We start from the raw sequence: 24,284 nt of genomic DNA on the forward strand, positions 1-24,284 counted from the left end.
GGTTCTGGATATTCTAACCAGGGAAAACATACATAATTTCTGCATCTATCCTGCCAAGCTACTACAATCTTTGTATATTTCATCATGGTCATCTCTCAATTTTCTACACTCAATAGAACATAGATCTCGTCTGCCTAATCCTTCCTCATCGGATAAGTCCTCTATCGCATGGATTCACCTTGTGATCAAAATGTGAATTTTAGTTGTGTTTCTTCCATCGTAAGTACATCCCACCTTATGTAGAGAGACCAAAGCACAGTATTTTTGGTGTTCTCATCAGGCCTCTAATAGAAGTAAAATGCCTACACTTTCATCCACAAAATCTCTTATAATAGAGGCCAAGACGTGCTTTGTCTTCCTAAACACTGAATATTAAATTGAGCTGATGAATGTACAGGGACATGCAGGTCTTTCAACACCAACACCTTTCAATGACTTGTCATTTATAAAATACTCCACCTTTAGCTTTCCACTAAAGTGGATGATATTTTTCTCACAGTGTTCTCCATCCAGCATATCACCTGTATCTTCCTCAGAAACAACTCTGTATCCAAATTTGTTTAATCAGTTTCACCCTTCATTATTGTCAAAGATTGAAACAGTTCACAATCTACACTGTATCCTATTAGTCACGGCTTCCCTGAAAATAAGTCATTTAATCCTACTCTGTTTTCTGACCATTAATAAGTTCTCATTTCACTCTAATATATTATCCCCTATACCATGGGCTGCAACCTTTTTGTTTAAATAAGGTGTCTTTGCTCCATTTAACTTTGCCTTTATGAGAATGTGCCAAATAGAAGGCACATGAAATCTACAAGGGAAAGGCAGGACCACACTTTAAAAAAATCATTTTTCATCGTCAATGCCCATCATTAGTGTACAATATAAAAGTATACTGTAATTGAAGACCAAAGTTTAGATTCAGAACTTAACAAGTAATGCTGTACCATAATTCTATTATCCACTAGAATTAACTCTTGGGAATAATTCTTTGGATACATTACTTTTAAACAGGGTTTTCTGACATTGAGTTTTCCTTTTATGACACCAAACAACTTTTCGTTAGGTTCCAGCAGTCTAATATAGTTTAATTTTTACATCAAAAAACATTAAAACTTGCATATCCAACATTTAATACAAAATATATTTCTATCTTGTGGATTGGAAAAATATATTCTATTCTTTGATTTATTATATGTCGAAACTATCTCAAGTAGAAACAAACGCCAGCTGTCTAAATGTGTAAGTATTTTACAAAAACATCAATACTGTAAGCCACTTGTCCAAAGGTAACATTTAACAGCCTTTTCCATTCTGGAGGGCATGATTATACAACATAAGCATTGATGTAAAGCTGTAATACTCCGAGTAGTTATTACTCTTCCTACCAATGTATTGTACAAAAAGGCATTCTGGTTTGATAAAGGACCCAATGAAATGTACATCACTGTGGTGACTGACCTTGAATAGTTGCCAGTGTGCTATTACTCATTAATGCTGGACCAAGAGCACCACCAAGACTCCCTGGATTCAGACTTAGTAAGGCACCTCTGTAAAACAACAAAAAGAATGTTGGGGAAAAAACTTGTATTCCTGAATGAACCCAAAACATACACTGTGGTATAAGGGAACTAACATTGTGTTGAAAGGAATGTGTGCAAGGAAGTTGTCTGAACATTTAATAATATGATAATATTATAGGGAAGAATGGAAGGCAATTGCAATATGCCGCCACGCAGAAGGACTTGGGAGAGCTTGTGCATGAATTACAAAAGGCTGGTTTACAGGGGCAGCGTGCTATCTAGAAGGCAAATGGAATCTTGGCCTTTATTGCTGGAGGGATTGAATTTAGGGGCAGTGAGGTTTTGCTGCAACTGTACAAGGTACGTGTGAGATAGCATCTGGAGGAATGCGTGCAGTTCTGGTCTCCTGACTTGAGGAAGGATGTATTGGCTTTGGAAGAAGTCCAGAGGAGGTTCACTAGGTTGATTCTAAAGATTAGGGGGTTAGCCTATGAGGAGAGATTGAGTTGTCTGGAACTGTACTCACTGGAATTTAGTAAAGTGAGAGGAGATATTGTAGAAAGGTATAAAATTATGAAAAACAAGATAGAGGTAGGTAAATTGTTCCCATTGGTGGGGGAGACTAAAACTAGGGGACATAGCCCCAAGTTCCAGGGTAGTAGATTTAGGATGGAGATGAGGAGGAACTACTTTTCCCAAAGGGTGGTGAATCTATGGTATTTGCTGCTCATTGAAGCCTTTGAGGCAACCCGGTAAATATATTTTAGGCAAATACTTTTACAAAGTGGGGAATTAGGGGATATGGGGAAAAGACAGGGAGTTGGAGAAGAGCCTATAATTAGATCAGCCGTGATTTTTTTGAATGGCGGAGCAGGTTCGATGGGCCGGATTATCTATTCTTGTTCCTATTTCTTATGTTCTTATTGAACACTTCAATACTATAGTAGCTTCCTCTACTCACTAAAGTAATAATTATAATTTTATATGAATAAGTACTTTATTAATTGGGTCCAAGTCATGCAATACAAATTAATATGCAAGAATTCATAACATTATTTCAACAATTTGAATATGTGACTACTTAACTCCCGACAAGTTTTCTTTGCTTCCTTCCAGAAATTACGGGGCATAATCACTTAACATTTAGGACAACCTAAATAGGCATATGCCATCAGCTGCAAAATTATTAAAATCAGAGATAACTTTCTTGGCCATATATCTATAAGGTACAATTGTATCCATCAACTTCCAAGAACTTGAAATACTTTTGCATTTCTTAAAATATTAATATAAATGAGAAAATAGCTTCTCATTTCACTATCACTGATGACAAAATTGTAATAAATGCAACTCCAATTATCCAAAATGGCCGGGACCGGGCCTATGTCAGATAAATGTATTTTTTTTGGATAACTGGTCATTTTTTAAAAATCTGCCCAGTAGCAACACCAAATCACTTGTATCAATGTTGAAACAACAATAAGCAACAAGGGAAAGCTTTTTAAGCACTAAAATAATGGTTCATTCTCACCAAAAAAATGCTGTCCCCAGCCAATCGCAGAGACAAACCTAACCCCTGATCACTGAGACCTCCCAACTGCTGCTACCAATCCCCGACATGAACCCATTGCTGTCGCTAATCCCTGGGGAGGCTTCCCGGGCCGGTGGAACACTCACTGGTGAGTTGGTGGGCTCCTGTCTCCCTGGTCACCAAAGCTCCCCTAGGCCTACCGCACATGCACACTGGGAAAATAAGCCAAGGGGAGGATTCAGAATTAGCATTAGTGTCCTGTGTGCCAAGGAGGGAGGGAGGGAGGGGAGGGAACGCCACGGAGCCCAAGGTCCCGCTCCTGCCCAGGAGTCTGAGGTCCTGATCCTGCTCGGGAGGCCGCTCTCCTTGATGACACTGGGACAAGGGATTCTTCGGACCGCTTACAGCTGGGAGACAGTGGCGCGCAGTTTGACAGGGAGAGTTGGAGAGAAAAGTCCTTGGGGAAGATAAAGAAGAAATGGCAAGAGAGAGGGGAGGGAGTTACCTGAAATTAGGACAATCGTTCTTCTAATTTTTTGTCGAGTGAATTATTTTCAACCTGTGAAGTCAGTTCAGCTCCAAAAAAATTTTGGATTAATGAGGATTTTGGAGAATCTGATTTCGGATAATCAGAGTTGTTCTGTAATTCTAAACCCATGCAAAGACAATCATAGAAAAGTCTCCAAATCTTATTTCAGTAAAGCAGCTAAAGGAGAACAGAATTAACGAATTAAGTACATTTTGGAAATACATTAGTCTCATTTCTGTTTTCATGTCTGCAAGGAAAATGATGGCCTGGTTGATCACGTTACTTTTTTTTAATAAAATCCTGATGTTTGTAACTTATCAGAATGGATGAAGAATTGATTTCAACCAGGCAGAGTTACAAATAGTTAAGCACTAAGTTAAAACTTGAGCGACACACAATGCATTATTAATGGCTACTTAAAATTTCTAAAACCGAGTTAATGGAGGATGATTTTTTTTAAAAATAAAGTCCATCTTTTTGATTTGTATCAGCTATAGTAATTAACCAGGTGCTAGATTTTTAAGAAAGAATCATGTTTGTCCAGCAGTTTGTTATTTTTGCTCTGGATTCCAGCATCTGCAGTCTCTTTTGTTGCTATTAATTTTAAATTAAGTTCTTTGACCAAGATCAATTAATACACTTATTATTACGTATTATAAAAATAGTTGGCAACTTCCTGTTTTGAAGGAGCTTCTGTCCCACTAACATATCCCACCAATCAAACTGAAACAGTTTCTTTCGTTGACTGAAACTAGAATACATTAGTTCAGAGCAACGGAAATCAGACAAACATTTGGAAGGATTCTCGTTAACACGAGAGCATAATCATATTTGAATGAAATATGGTGAGGCTTCAATGATGTACAATCCATTTTTAAATAAAAAACACTACCAGAGGCCATGTTGCTATTTCATATGTTTTGGGTTGAAGGACCCTCTTTTGCAATAGAGGTTTTGGTTAGGGCACCAGACAAATGGGATTTGAGAGTTGCAGAGTTGTTGACATTTTACTTTCCGAATTGAAAAAGAAGAATTCTCTGGCTTTGAACTCTAAATTATGTGATGAGACTAATGTGATGACATTTTTTGGAGAGATAAAAGGTTTTTAAAATACTGAAAACCAATTCAAGGGAACCTGACTCATTGAGCTTTTTCATCAGGTTCAACTGATGAATGAAAACACTAAAATTTAAACATCACCTAATCCAAATTTGTAAAAAAAAGGTACTCTGGGGATGCTAGACTCAATTTTGTAAAGTCTTAACTGTTATGTTAAATTATTTAAATCTCTCCATATTGTACAAAAATAAATACAACTAAAATAAAACAAGAGGAAAAAGATTTTGTTCAAATTTTTGTAAAAATTGAAAAAATATTACCTGGTAAACACAACATTCATCCTCCTGAAGAAATTTAAAAATAAAACAAAAAAACCCTATAAGCATTGACATAAGTAGCACACTTAGCTGGGTACAGAACTATACAAATACAAAAATATATAATCCTCAGATTAAGATAGAATTAATAGTGGATTCCTATCAAAACAATTACCAACAGTGATCATTAAAGAAGATAAATATTGTAATCGAAATGGGATTAGGCTCAAGACAACAGGAAATAAATTGTTAAGGATGTATGCTATTGTACCGTGAAAATTTTACTCATGGAAATACATCCTTGAAAAGCATTCACAGGAAATGCCTGAACAACTTCCAAACTCACCCTTCGAGGCAATTATTCCCTCAGACATTTCAGAACAAAATTTAATCATATTAATGGGTGCAGAATCAAAAGTAGCTTAGCCCAAGTAAAAATCAGAGATTTCAATACCCCAATGAACATAAGAGCAAAAAAAAAATTGCTAGAGGATCTCACGAGACAGGCAGCATCTGCAAAGACAACTTTTCGGGTCGAGACCCTGCATCCACAGAGGTAACCTGACCCATTGAGGTCTTTCATCAGTTCACTTTTTGCTCCAGATTCCAGCATCTCCAGTCTTGTTACTGAAGATGCGTTTTACAATAGTATTATGATATCGGAAACTTATAAAAATTTTTTTGAATTCCCAGTTAACAGGGTACAATTTAAACAATTTTCCAGCCCTCTGGTCACTAATCCAGTAACCATGCGACAACTCCCTTAATGCATACTGTTGGATTATTCAATTGATTTTGTTTAATGAGAAAATTTCTCCAAGAAATGTACTATTATTCCACAATTTGAATATCAATGCAATATCCCAAATGCCTTCATCCGGTATGATTAGGTTGCAAGATGCTTAGATTTTAAACTATTGGCAGATATGTACATAACATGTTCTGTTAAAGAGGCCTTGCCAGTGACATGATGAGCCACATGACTCCTAATACTTCATACTGTTTGATCTTGTTGGCGCCATTAATATCTTCAATGATTAACCTGCATTGAAAGGAGGCCTCAAGTGTTACATTGATCTTACATTTCACCACAGACTCTTCTTATTTACAATGTCTTCATCCAGATGAAAAGGCCCATTTTTTTTTAAAAAAAAGCTCCAACTGACCTGAAAATGGAAAAGTATCTTTCTGCTAAATGAGACACATAATTCCAGTGAGGAACTGAGAGTTGAATTCATCATACTTGGAACATCCTTTTTGGAATAAAAGTGCGCACATCAAGTATTTGTCTCAAGTTTCAAACAGGTGTCCTCATTTCAACATGTATCATTTTCATCAATCGCTTTTATGGTAACCTTTACTCTATATTGCAAGGAAAGAAGTGAGGAATTTGGCGGAACTATGAAGTATATTTCTTGAGGATTGAAATTCTGCAGAAATCTGCAAACATTAAAAAGTGCAATGACAAATTCAAACTATTGGAGGTGTAGAAAAAATACTTCTGCTGGAGATGTGATAAAAAAACACAAGGAAGGACTGCTCTTTGTATCTTATGCCCTCCCTCTGCTGCTCAAATACTTTTCCACATTATTCAAAGTCTATATACAGTCATGAGTCGCTTAACGTCCATGATACATTCTGTGAAATAGGACGTTATGCAATTTGAACGTTGTGCAAAAACCATATTATATACCAGATAGATACTTCTCCTTTGCCTTTTACCGCTGATATCGCTAGCACTGGTTTTGCTGTGTTTGGGAGCCCTGATGCACTTCATGGTAATATTTTTGAAAGAAAATTAACCAGAGAGATAATACTACAACACTCAAGAGATGCTCCATACACGAGATTGGATGTTGCTGCCAACGAGTTGAAGCATACAAATAAAAAGTTTATCATATAACACTGTAAGTAGGGAAAGTTCACATTACAATAATGATACAAAGTACAGTACATACATAAGCCAGTAACATAGGGGTTTATTATGACTATCAAGGCACATGTATTATATATGTACTGTACCATTTTCCCATCAGCGCGATCGCTTTGTATACAAGAGACACGAGATACACATGTTGCGTGCGGGAAGCTGCTGCATACATCCTGTTACCTCCCGTTCTCTGATCGGGACTTCTGAACTCATAACCTACAGGAATATGGACGTATCTGCAGTCGGACGTTGCCCAATCGGATGTTATGCGGCACATGACTGTATTACCAACCCTCTCCCCTTGGGCCAAATCTGAACTTTACTATCTTAATCAAGATGACTGAATATCATTTGACTGTCCAGCTCAATTTCTGGATTCGTCAATAGCCCTCAAGCTAAATGTTCCAATCACTAATTTATTTCTGGATACTTAAAAAGTATGAATATTTGCAATATAAATGTAACACCTCAGATCAACATTTTTATTTTGTTTTTTGAGGAAATAAAATAATTTCTCCTACTGTGATCACAAGTAATTCCATCACCCTCACCCCCCCCCCCCACCATCCCCACCACCAGCTTCCCAAAATAAGGTTAACAAGTTCTTTATTCAATATCTTACATTGCAGTATCACATGTTAAAAATATACATTCACACATTGGTAGAGATATAATCCAATGTAAGAAAAGACTTACCCAGCTGCAAACTGAGGGGCTGACATGAGGCCAGGATTGGCTAGTCCTGCAGCAGCAGCCATGGCTGCTAGGCTTGGATTGGGAGCAAGCCCAGCACCAGTGGGTACCTGTGCAGCTCCTGCTTGTAGCACAGTGCCAGCTGTCTGCAGTCCAGATGCTGACACCATGATTTGGCTTGTGCACAAAGGATTTACTAAGCCAGTTGAGGTCGTCTGTGTGGTATTTGTATCACTGCTGCTGGACGATTCAGTCACTGAAACAGATGTTGTTGGTGAAGGGGTGAGTGCTGGAGAAGTGACCGTCGATGTTGAAACTACAGAAGATAGACCGGTGATTACAGATGCCACATTTGTTGGAGCTGTCCCTGATGCAGTTGTACCTGAAGGACAAATATCATCACTACCTTAAAACACACTTTGCTACATACTTTGTTTCTGAAGCAATTTACAAAATAATAAAAAAGGATGATAAAAAAATAAGCTTCCAGAACATATAGCATAGATACAAGTGAGGCATTTCTACTCATGGCACAGCAAAATAAGAGTCCTCAATACAAGTGGTCACGAAGAAGACCAATAGGCAATTCAAGACTACATAAGCATGTCACATAGTTGAAGCAAATACATGGAAACTCTAATTCACATGAAAATATGTTAATTAGATTAAATCAAATAAACTGTTGAAAAGTTCCTGTGGGCTATATATAGCCAAAAACATTTGGAGAATCACAATAGCTGCAGATGCTGGAACATTGCGTGAACAAAGTCGGAGGGTCTCAGCAGGTTAGGCTGAATGCAAGGAAATAAATGTTTTGGGACAGGACATACATGTTGAGCCAAACAAACAGCTTCTGCCCTGTACTCATTTTGTAGAGACTGGAGTTCTTCCACTTAGAAAAGATATCAAGGGGGAATCTGAAAAAGATGTTTATATTATGAAGCATGCAGATAAGAGTAGATTGATTTTTTTTCCATTCACACCAATGTCAGGAAACTGAGAACAAAGGATGAAGGTGACCAAAATAAGAAACAAAAGACATGCAGCAGCTGGTTAAATTTGGAATGCATACTGGGAGAGTAAAGTACAAGAAGAAACCATCCCTTCAGCCCATCATGTTCATGGCATCAAACATGCCCACGTTAATCTATGTGCTCACATTAAGACTGCATTCTTCCATGCCTTGCCTATTTGTACTTGTCTAAATGCCTCTTAGTGATTGTATCTGTTTCTACCACCAGATAACAACCACTATGTAAAAAAACACTCCTGATCGTCTTAAACCTCCTTCCTCATAATTGAAAACTTAATGCTTTCTGGCACAACCTTCTTTACTCCATGGAAAACAAACTCAGTCTATCCAATTTTTTTTCATCATTTGAAATTTGGTAAAAACAAAAGGAAGGCAATGGAGAGTTGGTGAAGAACTGGGACTATCTGGATACCTACTTCCATGCTGTAACCTTTTTGCAATTCAGTGGCCTTGTATTTAAGTGGGGAAGATCCACCCAGGTTCTGTTCAGAACTTGTAACATTACAGCACAGTACAGGCACTTAGGCGCATTATGTTGTCCTGATCTTTTTTTAAAATCTATCAACAATCTAAACCTTCCCTTTCTCACATCCATAACACTTTTTTTCTTGAATTCCTATGCCTCTCTAAGGTTTTTGAAATAGTGAAGAGATTACTGGGGTCTTAACAAAGATCATCCCCACTCATGACAGAAGGTCCCAGAAGACTGGAGAATAGCTAATGTTGTACCTTTGTTCAAAAAGAGGTGAAAAGTGCCTGAAATGGTCTGCCAGGAACAGTGGTGGAAGCAGATACAACAGTAGCATTTAAGAGGCTTCTAGATAGACACATGAATATGAAGGGGATGGAGGGATCTCTATCAGGTGCAAGCAGCAGACTTTTAGTTTGGACATCCTATTTGGCACAGAATCATAGGCCGAAGGGCCATCTCCTGCTCTTGTGTCAGCTTATGGCCTTTACATGTTGACACAAGGACATGTTTCTGATACCCGCACAACATGATAAGAATCTGGACAACTTGGCCATTGAGGGATGTAGGAGAAATTTTCAGTCATAGTGCTGAGAGGGAAACTTCAAGGATACTTGGAAAAAAAAAAGGATTTGGAAAGCTGTGGGACTGGGAATAGTTATTTTTGGAAACTGCTAGCACAAACTCATTCGAACAACCCCCCCCCCCCCCCACTGTAAACTTTGATAATTTTCAGTAAAACAAACAAGCTATTCAGGCTTGACTAATACATATAGTCCAGTGTTGAGTTAAGAGGACAGTTAAATTGAAAACTAGATCTGCACTCCATCAACCTCCAGTAGTAACTAAAAGGTATGCTGTTTGTATTGGGGAGGGAGATGGCGGGAGGGGGTTGGAAGGAGGAGTGGTGGAGGCCTCACTTTTAAAGCAGCATTGCTTAACTTTAACTAACCAAATAACACTGGTCAACAAAGTTTTTACTTCCTGAACACTATTGGGTGTAGTTTATGGATTTTGGGCTGCTGATCAATGAAAATCACCTATGCTAAATCGTACATTTTTTTTAAGATATAACCTATTTTTGTGATTTCCTGTGATATTTTAAGTCTACTTCAAGCATACAAAATCAAGAACTGCTGATCTTGGTGTAGTCAGTGACAAACACGGTGAAAGGTTTTCCCAGGACATTGCGACGATCATGGAAAAGCAGTACCAGGGCAACTGTAATCCATCCATTCTGGCCAACTATTGCTGGACAATGACACGAGAGGCATCCGATACTGAGTATAAATGAAAATAAGTGGCAAAACATTTTTAGGTCATTTGAACTAATGCAACGCGTCAGCATCATTATGCGATTAAACATGCTAAATTCAATAAAAATTAATCTAATATTTCTCCAATTTCCTACATGGTTCAATACAGCAAATCTGAAATTAACTTCGTGTACAGCTTGGAGTTATCTATCATAATCCCCAAGTTTTTTTAGGAAGCAAACCTTTTAAAAAAGTATGTTGTCCGGTGTAACCTATGTGCAATCAGGCCCAAGAATAAGATACAGGAACAAGTTAACTGCCCTGTTTTGCCACTTGACCCTTGACCATCACTTTCAAACCAGCTTTCAAGTCATAGCCTGGGGATCTCCATTGGGGGTTCTCTCTCCATTCAAAAAAAAAAATCATCAATAGGGATATTCCTAGCTACTTTCAAAGAGAAACCCTTCATTACACTACTAGTCAGTACTTGGAAATTTTCATTACTGCTATTAAAACAGATTTATAGTCAAAATGACTACCAGAGGCGCAATTCCCATGGTTGATCACGATCGATGGAGACCAAAAAGTCAAAAATATTTTGAGGCAAACTGGATCTCCTGATTTGCCAATATTTGTTTTTTAGCAACAACTTCTCACCTGAAATGCTGAAGCTTGTCACACCAGCACTGGATACAGGCATCTGCATTGCATTTACAGCCGGAGTAGTTGGTGTACTACTTGTCACAAGGTTACTAGTGCTAGCCACCTATTAAAAAAGGTATTCCACACAGTTAGCAAGGTTCATTGATATTAATCTATGGACTAGAAACAAAATCAGAATATTAATAACATGGAACATAATTTTATTAGCAAACTATGTTTAATTTTTACTGACACCGATACTGCTTTAAGTTAGAAGGATAACTCCGAATTTCATTAACTATTAGAAAGGCCAAAAAAAGGCATGAAGAGGCTTTGGCTGACAGAGTAGAAATAAATCCAAAGGGTTTCTATAAGTTCATTAAAAGTAAAAGATTAGTGAGAGATAAAATTGGACCCCTTGTAGATAGCGAGGGTAGGCTGAGTGAGAAGTCTGAGGAAATGGTGGAAATTTTGAATGATTTCTTTGCCTCGGTATTCACTAGGGAAAAAAATGTTGAACCAGTTGAAGTAAAGAAAAATAGTGGGGAGGTCATGAAGCATACAAGGATAACCGAGGAGGTAGTGATGGCTGTGTTAAAAAAGATAAAGGTGGATAAATCTCCCAGACCGGACAAAATATTCCCTAGGACACTCAGGGAGGCTAGTGGACAGTTAGTGGGGCCATTAACAGAGATATTTAGAACGTCACTGGCCACGGGGGTGGTACCAAAGGATTGGAGGGTGGCGCATGTGGTTCCTCTGTTTAAGAAAGGGTCCAAATGCAAACCTGGGAATTATAGGCCTGTTAGTCTGACGTCTGTGGTGGGCAAGTTGATGGAAAGTGTTCTGAGGGATGCTATTTACAAATTTTTGGACGTACAAGGATTGATAGGGAGTAATCAGCATGGTTTTGTCAGGGGTAGATCATGCTTGACAAACCTGATTGAGTTCTTCGAGGGGGTTACAAAAAAGGTTGATGAAGGGAAAGCTGTGGATGTTGTCTATTTGGACTTTAGTAAAGCTTTTGACAAAGTTCCCCACAGGAGGTTAGGAAAAAAGGTGGAGGCATTAGGTATAAATAAGGAGGTAGTGAAATGGATTCAGCAGTGGTTGGATGGAAGGTGTCAGAGAGTAGTGGTAGACAATTGTTTGTCCAATTGGAGGCCGGTGACTAGTGGAGTTCCTCAGGTTTCGGTCCTGGGTCCACTATTATTTGTTATGTATATTAACGATCTGGATGTAGGGGTAGAGAATTGGATAAGCAAGTTTGTGGATGACACAAAGATTGGTGGTGTTGTGGACAGTGAGGTAGATTACCGTAGATTAAAAGGTGATTTAGGAAGACTAGAGGTGTGGGCTGAGAAATGGCTGATGGAATTTAATACAGATAAATGTGAGGTGCTGCATTTTGGAAAGGCAAATTTAAATAGGTCATATACATTGAATGGTAGACAATTGAGGAGTGCAGAGCAACAAAGGGATTTAGGAGTTATGGTAAATAGTATCCTCAAGGCTGATACTCAGGTAGATGGTGTGGTGAAGAAGGCATTTGGAATGTTGGCTTTCATAAATCGGAGTATTGAATTCAAGAGTAGGGAGGTTATGATGAAATTGTACAAGGCATTGGAGAGGCCAAATTTGGAGTACTGTGTACAGTTTTGGTCACCAAATTATAGGAAAGATATAAACAAAATAGAGAGAGTGCAGAGAAGGTTCACGAGAATGTTGACAGGATTTCAGGGTCTGAGTTATAGGGAAAGGTTGTGCAGACTGGGGCTTTTTTCTCTGGAGCGTAGAAGATTGAGAGGGGACTTGATAGAGGTGTTTAAGATTTTAAAAGGGACAGACAGAGTAAATGTGGATAGGCTTTTTCAATTAAGAAAGGGGGAGATTCAAACTAGAGGACATGGTTTAAGATTGAAGGGGGAAAATTATAAGGGGAACATGAGGGGAAATTTCTTTACGCAGAGGGTGGTGGGGATGTGGAATGAGCTTCCGGCAGACGTGGTCGAGGCGGGATCATTGGTTACATTTAAGGAAAGACTGGATCGTTACATGGATAGGAGGGGACTAGAGGGGTATGGACCAGGTGCTGGTCAGTGGGACTAGGAGGGTGGGGATTTGCTACGGCATGGACTAGTAGGGCCGAACTGGCCTGTTCTGTGCTGTAAGTGGTTATATGGTTATGCATCAGTTAAGGAATATATCATTTTTAGTCATATATTCTTTTCACTGTGACTTAGTAGGGAGATGACTAAAATAATAATCACACCATTCTTCTCATCTCCCCTCCCACAACTTGATGTGAACTAGAGAGTATTCAGAGTAAAGATACCTACACATCATATTAATTGCAACTCAAAATGATCTATTCTTACAGTAAACCCATAGGAGGTACAGAATCTCTTCAATTGTAAGCACATCTCAAAACAGTTATTTGGCAGTTACATGTATTCTATCGGGATGGAGGGCAGGGAAAAGTAACCGTAATGGCATGCAAAAGGTTTGGAATCATATTTGAATGGAATAAAGACGACTTTGCAGCAGCTTAGTTTGTTAATGCTTCCCTTGTCAAGAAAGGATAAGCATGAGTAGGAGAGGCTCAATGACAATTAGCATAGATTAGCAGTGGCATGGCTTGTTATTTATTGCTGGAATGGAGTAGAAATTTACCAAGAATTCTTAATAAGGTTTTGCCATCACAAACGCTCCGGACATACTTCAGGATAAAACAAAAAAAACGTCGCTGATGATAGTCATTTGAGGAAAGATATCAACCCTGATTTCCCCAATTTCCTTTGGCTGAAGTTAGCAAGACATTCTTTAGTCTAAATGTAGCATCAGGCCAATAAAATATTTCAGGTAAATGTTCCTCTCTCATGATAACAATCCATCTTTTTTTTCAAGAGTGCTTCCTAATTATTCTCTTCTGAAGGATATAACAATAAAGAGGTGGACATCCTGCTAAACAAGAACATGGTCTCTCATAATTCTCCAGCTGACTCAATAGTTGTTATTCAAAGGAGATCCTGAGCAATGGAGGTAAAAAAATCAGACCAATTTTCAAAAACAGTAGCCCAAAAAGATGATTTAATTTCTTTACAACTTGAAAGTGATCTCTCGAAATTGTTTCTGAGGCGTTTACCTTTAAATGAAGTTGTAAATCATAACCATCTTTGAGGAAGTACTGGGTAGAGAGTTAACTCACAGAGAAAGTTGGGTTGGGAAGGCTTGGACTAAAACTTAGCCACAATGAAAGAATTGAAGGGCAAGTATGTGATTTGGATGAATATTTGCATCTGGTGTTGCCATGTAACTGCATCTTGGTGGTACAGGTTATGGCTTTGGAAAATGCTGATTTTCATCTTGGTAATTATAAGCCGTACATTTTTGTAGATGACACAGAATGCAGGAAAATTGATTTTTTTCCACCTAATTTATTTGCATGTACACTTGCATGCATGTTTATGTGTATGCGTTTGTACACAGGCACTTGTATTTGAAAGGGTCACAGGATCAATATCAGCCTTACAAAAACATAGAAATGAAAGTTGCAGATCAACACAGATGTAATGTTCTGGCTTAATAAGCCATTGGTCAGACCACCTTTAGAAAATTGTGAGCAGTTTTGGACCCCATATCTAAGGAAGGATGTGCTGGTGTTAGATGGAGTCCAGAGGAGGCTTACCAGAATAAATAATGCCAGGGAGGAAAGGGTTAACATATAATGAGCGTTTGATGGCACTGGGCCTGTACTTGCTCAAATTCAGAAGTACAAGGCAGGATCTCATTGAAACTTTACAAATATTGAAAGGGCTAAATAGAGTGGATGTGGAAAAGATATTTCCAGTGGTGGAAGAATTTAGGACTAGATCCCTTTGGAAAAGAGATGATAACTTTTTTCAGTCAGTGGGTACTGAATCTGTGGTATTAATTGCCACATTAAGCTGTGGAGGCTGTCACTAAGTATATTTAAAGCAAAGGGTGATTAGTTAGGGTGTCAAAGGTTATGGGGAGAATGGGGGTGAAAGGGAAAATACATCAATTATGATATGAATGGTGGAGCAAACTTGATGAGCTGAATGGCCCAACTGAGCTCCTAAGTCTTAAGGTCTAAGATTATTTAACTACATGAATGAAAAATTAAATTGCTAAAATTTCTAAAGCACAAAGAAGTAGCTTCCTGCTCAACAGTTGTCTATTATTGTCTCAACTCAGTTTTCCTGCTTCACTCCTTAAATGAAAAATTGGAAATGAAAAGAGGAAAACAAATCCCTCAAAGCTTATTATACACCATTTAATTAAATGAAATAATACAGCTGAGTTAATTGGACAGTTAATTAAGCTCAACTTTGAATAAAGAACAAACTGCAAACATTGGAGCTTGTGAGTGGTTGATGCTTGCATATATTGGCACTCAAATACACGAGATTTTCTGTCAACAGCAACAATATTGAAGGAAGCATAATTACACAGAGGACCTTAATTACATTAAGGACCCTGCAAAGCATAGGGGCTTTAATCAGCAATATCCTGTATATAGTTTACCTCTGAGATTTGTTCTTTAATTTTCAATTTCTGTTAAATATTTTCAATATGGAGATTTAATTTGAAAATGCTAAACATGCATCTTAGCAGTTAACTGAAACATGACAGGGCAATTACTTTGAAACAGCCAATCCATCAGACTGAAGCCTTGGAATTAACTGCTGAACAATTGAAAGACATAAATTGTTAAATAAGCAAATGTTTAAAAATATAGATATGGAGGCCAGATAATGCCCTTCCTGTTGATGCACGTTGGGTACTTTAATGTGAGGTGCACAACTACACTCCATTGACGATTTTTGATGGTACAATAAGATGCACAATTGACTAGAACTCAATTTTAGTCAAATACTAGAACTACTGTTACTTTTTTCAAATGTGTCCTCAAACATTTCCCATTTGCAGTCACTATGATGCAGGCAACTTGATCATTAATGGATTCTGTCCAACAAAAATGAATGAATAATTGCTCTTTTGATATGTAAACTATTATTAAAAAGTGGCAACGAATAGAACTTTATGATGCTTTCAATTGTCAACCATCAAAGAAGCACTGAGATGATTTGACAAATGAAACCAAGGATAATTCCCAAGAGAGGAGGAGTAAATCACAAAAGTCTACAGAGGCAGTGACTGAACTAAAAATACGATGCTGGAGAAATTCAGCAGGTCAAACAGCATAATTTATATTGTATAGATAAAGTTACATAACCAATGTTAAAGGCTTGAGTCATTCATCAAAGTATGAGCAAAATGTAGGTGATCGCCTCAATAAAATGGTGGTGGGGAGGAAAGAGTGGGGGGATGGGAGAATGATAGCTCTGTGAATGGAGAGGGATGGGGCACTGGAGGAAAGGAGACAGAGGGATAGGGAAGAGAGGGGAAATAGGAAGTGGTCTAGCAGAAAATGGAAAAGTAGGTGTTAATGCCAACCGGTTGGAGAGTGCTCCTCCAATTCATGGTGGCCTTGGTTTGACAGTCCATGAGACCATAGTCAGATATGTTGGAGTGCGGCATAGAATTGAAATGGTTGGCCACTGGGAGATCCCCGTCACTGATGCGGACAGAGTGAATGTGCTCAGTGAAGCTAAGCAATCTTCCAGTCAGAACCAGGTTTTGTGAAGGACCATTTAATTGTGGGGCTATAAGTTGCTTGTCCTACAATGAAGTATGCCAAGGATTTAAAAAAAATCACTCCAGATACTTGAGAAATGAACAATGATCCAACAGCATCAAGTTTATCAATAATTTGAGTAAGGCACATGCATTTAGTAGCAGTGAAGAGGTTGGACAGCAGCAGCTACATCAGAAACATCTTGACTATTTTATTTACCTCTCAATTACTTTCATGAGCAACAGGAGTTGGCAGAGGTAATAATATAAACAAGTAAGTAATCCTTTTCTGGGTTTGCCTTTTAACCTTGATTATAGGAGCATTACTTTGCTAAGTATCTGAAAGTAACTAAATGCCCAGACACTTTTAGGCCCTTACAGGCAGTTATTTGCATGTGTTGGCTTTACTTGTGATTTGTGGAAAAAACACGAGACAAAAAGTTGGATGAGATTCTTTCCACTCAGAATTATCCAACCCATAAAAATCTTTATAAAAGTACAAGTCTATTTTGCTTTGTCTGTAAAAGGATTTGAAATAGTATTTGTTTTTTCTTTTCATTTTTCAAAAATGTGCAAGAATATGTAGGCTTAAGTTGCAATTACCAATGCCACGCACACTGTGTGCGTTCAGAATTCATTCATGCTGGAAGAGTGTTTTTAGATGAAGTTTTCAGGAAATTTGATGAAGAAAACACCATGGATGTTGTCTACATGGACTTTAGTAAGGCCTTTGACAAGGTCCCATATGGGGCAATGTTCATGGTGAGGGAGTGAAGTGGAAATGGATTAGACATTAGATAATTACTTCTCTGACTGGAGACCTATGACTAATGGAGTACCCCAGGGATCAGTTCTGGATTCATTGTTGGTTGTAATCTATATCACTGACCCGAATGATAATGTGGCAAATTAGATCAGCACGTTTGCAGATGACACAAATATTGGAGGAATAGTGAATACTGAGGAAAGTTTTCAAAGCCTGCAGCAGGATCTGGACCAGTTGGAAAAATGGGCTGCAAAATGGCAGATGGAATTTAATGCAGAAAAGTGTGAGGTGTTGCATTTTGGAAGGAAAAACCAAGTTCAGACATAAACAGTAGGGAACTGAGGAGTGCAGTAAACACAGGGATCTTGGAATATAGATATATAATTCCCTGAAAGTGGAGTCACAGGTAGATAAGTTCATAAAGAGATTTTATAAATCAAAGTACTGAGTACAGGAGTTTGGATATTATGGTGAAGTTGGACAAGACATTGGTGAAGCAAAATTAGGAGTATTGTGTGCAGTTTGGGTCACTTAACTAAAGGAAGGAATATCAATATGATTGAAATAATGCAGAGGAGATTTACAAGGATGTGGCCAGGACATGAAGAACTGAGTTATAGGGTTAGGTTAAACAGGTTAGAACTTCATTCCCTAGGAATAAGAGAAAATTTGATGGAGGTATACAAAATGATGATGGGTAAATGTAAAGTAAATGCAAACCAACTTTTTCCACTGAGGTTCAAAATGTACAGGGGATTTTATGTCAATTGGGTGTAATTGGGCAGCATGGTGGAGCAAACTTGATGAGCTGAATGGCCCAACTGAGCTCCTAAGTCCTAGGCCGAAAAGGCCTGTAATAGTACGGTATGTCTACATAAATAAAAGTTAGGAGAGATAAAAACTAAAGGACATGGGTTAAGGGAGAAAGGTAAAAGAGTAAAGGGGACATTAGGGGGAACTACTTCACACAGAGAGTGCTGGGAGTGTGGAACGAGCTCCCAGCTGAATTGGTGAATGCACGCTCAATTTTGACATTTAAGAAAATCTTGGACAGGTACATGAATAGGAGCGTTATGGAGGGATATGGACCAGGTGCAGGTCAGTGGGACTAGGCAGAATATAATAGTTTGGCACAGACTAGAAAGGCCAATGGGCACATTTCTGTGCTGTGGTGTTCCCTGGTTCAATGGAATCTCAATTAGCTAAATCCGGCTGGTGATTGATTTGCTCAACCACAATGACTAAAACTATCTTTGGTGCAAGCTATCTCAAAAGAATTTTATCCACAATCTGTCATATTAACCTATGCTAAATATTCATGTGAATAATTCAAGTTGCTGTTACGAATTTTAGCCTATTATTCACTTATTGTTTTATTTTCTTACATTTCTTACAATGAATTATGTCAACTAATTCAGTGAAAATCACCAATTGTCTTACAACTCGTACTGCTGCACTAAATTTCATTTCTTCTTCTCTCCACACACATCAAATCTTTTGTCAATGTTACCTAAGGCAAGATGCATAATAAGCGATGGCTCATTAATGTTCATGTTGAATATAATGAAATAACTTATTGCAATCTATCACTTATATTTCATAAATGTTCTCCTACCATGGAGGTGGGGTTGTGAAAAATTGTTTTGGTCGTAGCGGTAGTGCCACTGTTACTGCTGGGAGGATTTATTCGCTTCTCCTTCTGGCGTCTGTTACAGAACCAGACTCTGATCACCTCCTTTTCCATCTGCAGCTGATCAGCAATCATCATGATCTCCTCCGAGGTAGGCTTTTGGTTCTGCAAAAATAAATGTTTCCTTATCTATTTGTAGCATTTAATGACAGGTTTTTTTAAATTGAATCACCTATTGTGCTGTGGTGATTCATCCAATATGTATTGTTGACCTTTCAAGTACAATCTTAGTTTTTTTCCTCAATCTGCTAACATTACTGTGCTTCCTAATTCAAAACAAAAAAGATGCTCAATGACAACAGTTTTTAACACACCTTTTAACAGCTGAAAAACAGGCAGCTTGGATGCAAACAGCTCTTGGTTTAGTATCTCACTGATGTAAAAAAAATGTGAAAATAAGTCTACTTTTGTCCATGTGAACATAGATAAAATCAGTAAGAAATGCCTTTATAAAAAGACATAACCTTAGTTCAACAGCAAAACAATTAAATGCATTCAAATTAAGAAATTAAATTCAAGTTGTTAAATATGCATTTTATGACAAGAAACAACTGTGATCGTAAGTTTAATTCTATAAAGTTTTCTCTGTTGCTAAAAATCTCCTATCTGATGACTGACCTCCAGGAAACTCTTTTCTAAGGCCACTCGAACATTGGTCTCTATGCTGGTGCGTTTCTTTCTCCTGCGGCTCAGCCCTTCGATTCCCAGACCTGGAGAAGCCAGGGAACTGGGGTTTGACAGTGCAGAGTCTACTGACAAATTTTCTGTTAAAAGCAAAAACATTTTTGAAAAAAAAAAGAAATTAACTAAAGAAATTCAATCAACTCATTTTTGTAAAATTTCAGAAATATAATGGTCACATACATACATTTGCAGAATTTACATTCACTTCAGTCCCAAATTGATTAAACCAACTAGTTTGCTGGAATGCTCAAATACTAGAAGATTGCCGCAGCATCCCAAAAAACAAAAATCAGTCTTGGTTTGAGGAATCATCAATTCAGGGCACTCAGCAAGGACCTTAAAAAGGACCTTTTCACCCTTAAAAATGCTACATTGAAAATAAATGCACACAGGCAGTTGAGTGACTGATACAGCGACATAAAAGTTAAATAAAAGAATGCAAAAATAAAGTGGAGGAATGAGTAAATAAAGGTAAAACTTCCATTATTGTCACGTAATCTTTACCTTTATTTACTCATTCCTCCACTTGACTTTAGGAATGTTGTTTCAGCAAGGCACGCATTATGAAAAAGTGTGGAACATAATTTTGAAAATGGTGGAAACAGGAGATCAGGGAGCATCTTGAAAAGACAATCAGTTGATGTGTTCTATCCAAGATTATCATCAGAACAAGGAAAAGAGAAAAAAAAAACTTTGTTTTCAGCAGGAGTGGAGGGAGTGAGATGGGTAGAACAAAGAAAGAAAGAGAGCATCTCAGATAGGGTTGGTGCAGCAGTTATCAGAAAACTCTTCTGTCTGTTTAACATGATGCTAACAGCAAGACTGTGCTGCTCATGCCTAGCAGGTCAAACTTTACCTTTAGAAAAAGAAAGCTGAGCAAAAATGATGACAGACAGAAAGGAAAAAGATGGAGGATTTGATATAGTGTCCAGAATACTGAAGAAGAGATTCATCAGATGTTGAGGGGTTGCTCGTTCAAGATTCCTCATTGGCATGAGGTCACAGAGAGGAAGGAAAATGTGGCAGTGGGATGATGAATTAAAGTGAGAAGTAAATGGGAACTCAGGATCACTCCTGCAGACTGAACACATGCGGTCCATAACGTCCAACTGTCCTTACCTACAACCTAGAACAATGGGGAGAGGTTACCGGAAATTGGAAGTCAATGTGGATGCCATTTGGCTGGACAAGACAGAAATCAAGGTGCTGCTCCTCTAAAGGACAGTCATGTCAGTTTGTGATTAAAGTGACGAGCCATTGGGAGATCCTAGCTGTTCCACGAGAAGAACCAAAGGTGCTCAATGAGTACCCTCCAATCTGCATCTTGCCTCCTTGATGTTAGTGGATGCCACACTGGCATGTCTCCCTCCCATAGTCACACATGAAAGACACATCAGAAGAGTAAGAGCCAATGGAATCCAAAGGAAGGAAGCTAACTTCACCCGGAAGTGTCCCAATGTGAAGAATAATGGTTAATAAACATGAATGAATGAAAGATAAATTAGATTAGGATTTCTCAAGGCTCATTATTGGGATCTTTTTCATTTTGTAATGTTCATCATTTATAGTTGAATATAGAATCCATTATTAAAGAAGTTAATGGATGTTACAAAAATTGGATGGGTGGTTGATAGGAAGAAAGCTGTAGCTTTCTGAAAAACATCAATGGACTAATCAGACGGGATGAATAGAGAAAAATGTAATTCAAACCATGATAGTATAAGATAATGCATCTGTGGGGTCAATTAAGAAAGTGCAATACACAATAATGCAAAGGATGTACAAAGTGTAAAAGAACAGCAACTTTGAAGTGTGCACTCACATGAAACAGAAGATAACAAGTCAGGCAACTAATTAGTTAAGAAAACAGGCAACATTATTTCATTTAATGGCCAAAACATTCAATATGATACAGGGAAACTAGCTACTCTTTATTTTGTAATTTGTATTGTATGGTTGGTGTGTTTTTAAAAATTATTTGAGAGCTTCAGAACTTATACAGAAATTTGTAAGTATGTTGCTCAGATGGAAAGTTCTAGTTATGATTAAATATTAGCCGCTTTCAGATGGCCACATACCCGACTGTAAAGCCGCACATTATACACCTGTGCAGCTGTTGGGTAGCCATCTGAAACAGGAAAAGCCAGCCATGAGGTCTACTCACCCTACCCTTCTCCAGTACGTATAATATCCTGCTCGGAGTATTCCCCCAATGCAGCTGAAAGCAGCTCAGGCAAAGCTGCAAGCTGCTTTCAGGTACCTAGCAGTGGGCAGGCTGACTGTTGGCTGGCGACCCGCTGACAGCCACCCTCCCCGCTGGTGACAGCTACCCTCCCTGCTGCCGACACCTACCCTCCCTGCTGCCTGACAGTCCCCTGGCATGGGACTACGGGGCTGGGGCGGCCAGCGGGGGACTACTGGGTTTACGCACACACACAAAATCCTGCTAAATTTAAAAGGGGAGTGCTTTCGATAAGTCAGCATTCTTGGGGACAGCTGCCCCAGCCCCGGAGTCCCCCGCCGGCTGCCCCAGCCCTGAACTCTCCCCCCACCCCCACCCCCGGTGTCCCCCGCCAGCCGCCCCAGCCCTGAACTCTCCCCCGACCCCACCCCCCACACCGCTGGCCACCCCATCCCCGAACTCTCCCCTCCCTCCCCCCGGCTGCCCCAGCCCCGTACACCCCCGCCAGCCGCCCCATACTCTCCCACAAACCGCCCCAGCCCAGTATTTTCCCGCAACCCACCCCAGCCCTGCAGTCCCACGCCAGGGGCTTCAGGCAGTGAGGAGGGGGCTGTCAGGCAGCAGGGAGGCAAACCGTCAGACTGCTGTCTTGAGTAGCCGGCTTTTGCTGCTAGATGGTTAGCAGTCAGCTGGCATGTTTAGGTGCCAGAAAGCTGTCCATTCCATGGCCACCTAAATGTGCCAGCTGAACTCCACTAGCCGCGCTTTTAGGTGAGTATTCTTCATCGGGACACCTAAAAGTGGCTATTGGCACGGTTTTCTCCAGAACAGTGGAGGTTGAGCAGAATTTTAAATTAAAGTGTAAAGAAGACAAGTAAATGGGTATTTGATGATTGATGCAAACTCAGAAATTCAAAGAGTCTGTTTCAATGTTGTAAGACTCCATGTCAATTCAAATATGGAAAGGAAATTAAGTTTTGAGGATGTGAAGAAATTACTGGGAGAAATTTCCCTCCCTGTAAAGCTATACTATTGAGAAGTGTCAGAAAAAATGAAGGCAAAAAGCAATTGTTAATATGCAGCCATCATGGGGGACACAGAACACAATCAGAGCACAACAATGGGTAAAGAATTAAGCTGGCAAATGTTTGCTAGCTTTTATTTCAAGAGGTTTGGAGAGCAATGCAAGGAAGTTTTACTTCATTTTCAGAAGGTTTTGAAATTGTATCTGAATTTAAATATATAAAATTCTTCTTCCTTCTTCTGGCCGTCCATCCCGTAGGATGATGATGGTTCCTTTCAGTCAGTTTGTGCAGTTTGCTATGAGAATATCCCACTCCTCAGAAACGAGCAACATGTGTGTGAATGGATTTTAGGTGAGTAGGGATTTGCGCAGGTCCAGACACACCCTCTCGATGTCCCCTCCCGAATCCAGTAGCATGGTGAGGTCCAAGACGGCTGGGGAAAGTTCTGTTGCAGTGAATGACCAGTCCAAGCTTTGATGCAAGGGATGCCCTTTCTGTGCTTCATGGCACGTATTTGTTTGCTAGATGGCTGTTAAACCTACAAGAGGGTTCGTCCGCCCTTTCATAGGTCTTCTCATCCGGCAGGGTGTCTAGCCACCCTCCACACCAGGCAAGCCTGGTGGGGAAGCCTGTTTAGTCGCCGGCCATGCGACAGATAGTACTGGGTTACATGGTACCAGTAGACTCAGATGAGTGACCTGACTATTAATCCACCAATGCAAGAATGAAGAGCAATGAAAATTGATAAAACTGATTTCTGGCAACAGATGGAATTATGGAGTTGAATAGGTTAAAGAAATCTGAAGATTAGAATAACGAGGGATAATTTTATTTGAGAGGGTAAATGCTAGGAGGTATGTTTACATCCATGGCTGGAACTGGGTGCCAGAATCAACTTAAAGCATCAGCAACTTCAAATTGAACTGAGAAGAATATTTTTCTGCTCTAACAGATAAATAGAACAGGACAGGTCCTTCAGCCCACAATGTTGTGCCAACCCGTATCTACTCCATGATCAATCTTACCTCTCCCTTCCTCAAAGCCAAAACCGCCTATTTTTTCTTACATCCATGTGCCTATCCAAGAGTCTTACATATTAGAATCCTCCAACCATTGATGAATGGTACAACAAGCTAGAGGGTCCTTACAGGTTTCTCAGACACATATTTCTACTGTACAAATATTGGGGCCCTGCTAGTTTTGAAATACATTAATATCTTAGGCATGTGATTTAATTTTGAAACATGCAATGTACACAATATCGAGAAGTAAATTATAAGAAACATAGACT

The 24,284-nt window shown here is 39.0% G+C and overlaps 1 protein-coding gene across 8 annotated transcripts in view; it reads right to left on the reverse strand.

Moving 5' to 3' along the window:
* The window catches only part of pou2f1b (POU class 2 homeobox 1b), a 188,712-nt gene that overhangs the window by 20,369 nt on the left and 144,059 nt on the right, over window positions 1-24,284 (reverse strand). For all 8 annotated transcript variants that reach the window (XM_069888491.1, XM_069888489.1, XM_069888487.1 and 5 more), the window contains 5 exons: window positions 19,721-19,866; window positions 19,028-19,207; window positions 11,001-11,109; window positions 7,589-7,967; window positions 1,465-1,553 (listed from right to left, as the gene is read on the reverse strand). In XM_069888491.1, coding sequence (XP_069744592.1) covers window positions 1,465-1,553; window positions 7,589-7,967; window positions 11,001-11,109; window positions 19,028-19,207; window positions 19,721-19,866 — 903 coding nt within the window. The remainder of the gene's footprint in view (window positions 1-1,464; window positions 1,554-7,588; window positions 7,968-11,000; window positions 11,110-19,027; window positions 19,208-19,720; window positions 19,867-24,284) is intronic.

The sequence above is a fragment of the Narcine bancroftii genome, chromosome 7 (assembly GCF_036971445.1).
Source record: "Narcine bancroftii isolate sNarBan1 chromosome 7, sNarBan1.hap1, whole genome shotgun sequence".
Classification (NCBI taxonomy): Eukaryota; Metazoa; Chordata; class Chondrichthyes; order Torpediniformes; family Narcinidae; genus Narcine; species Narcine bancroftii.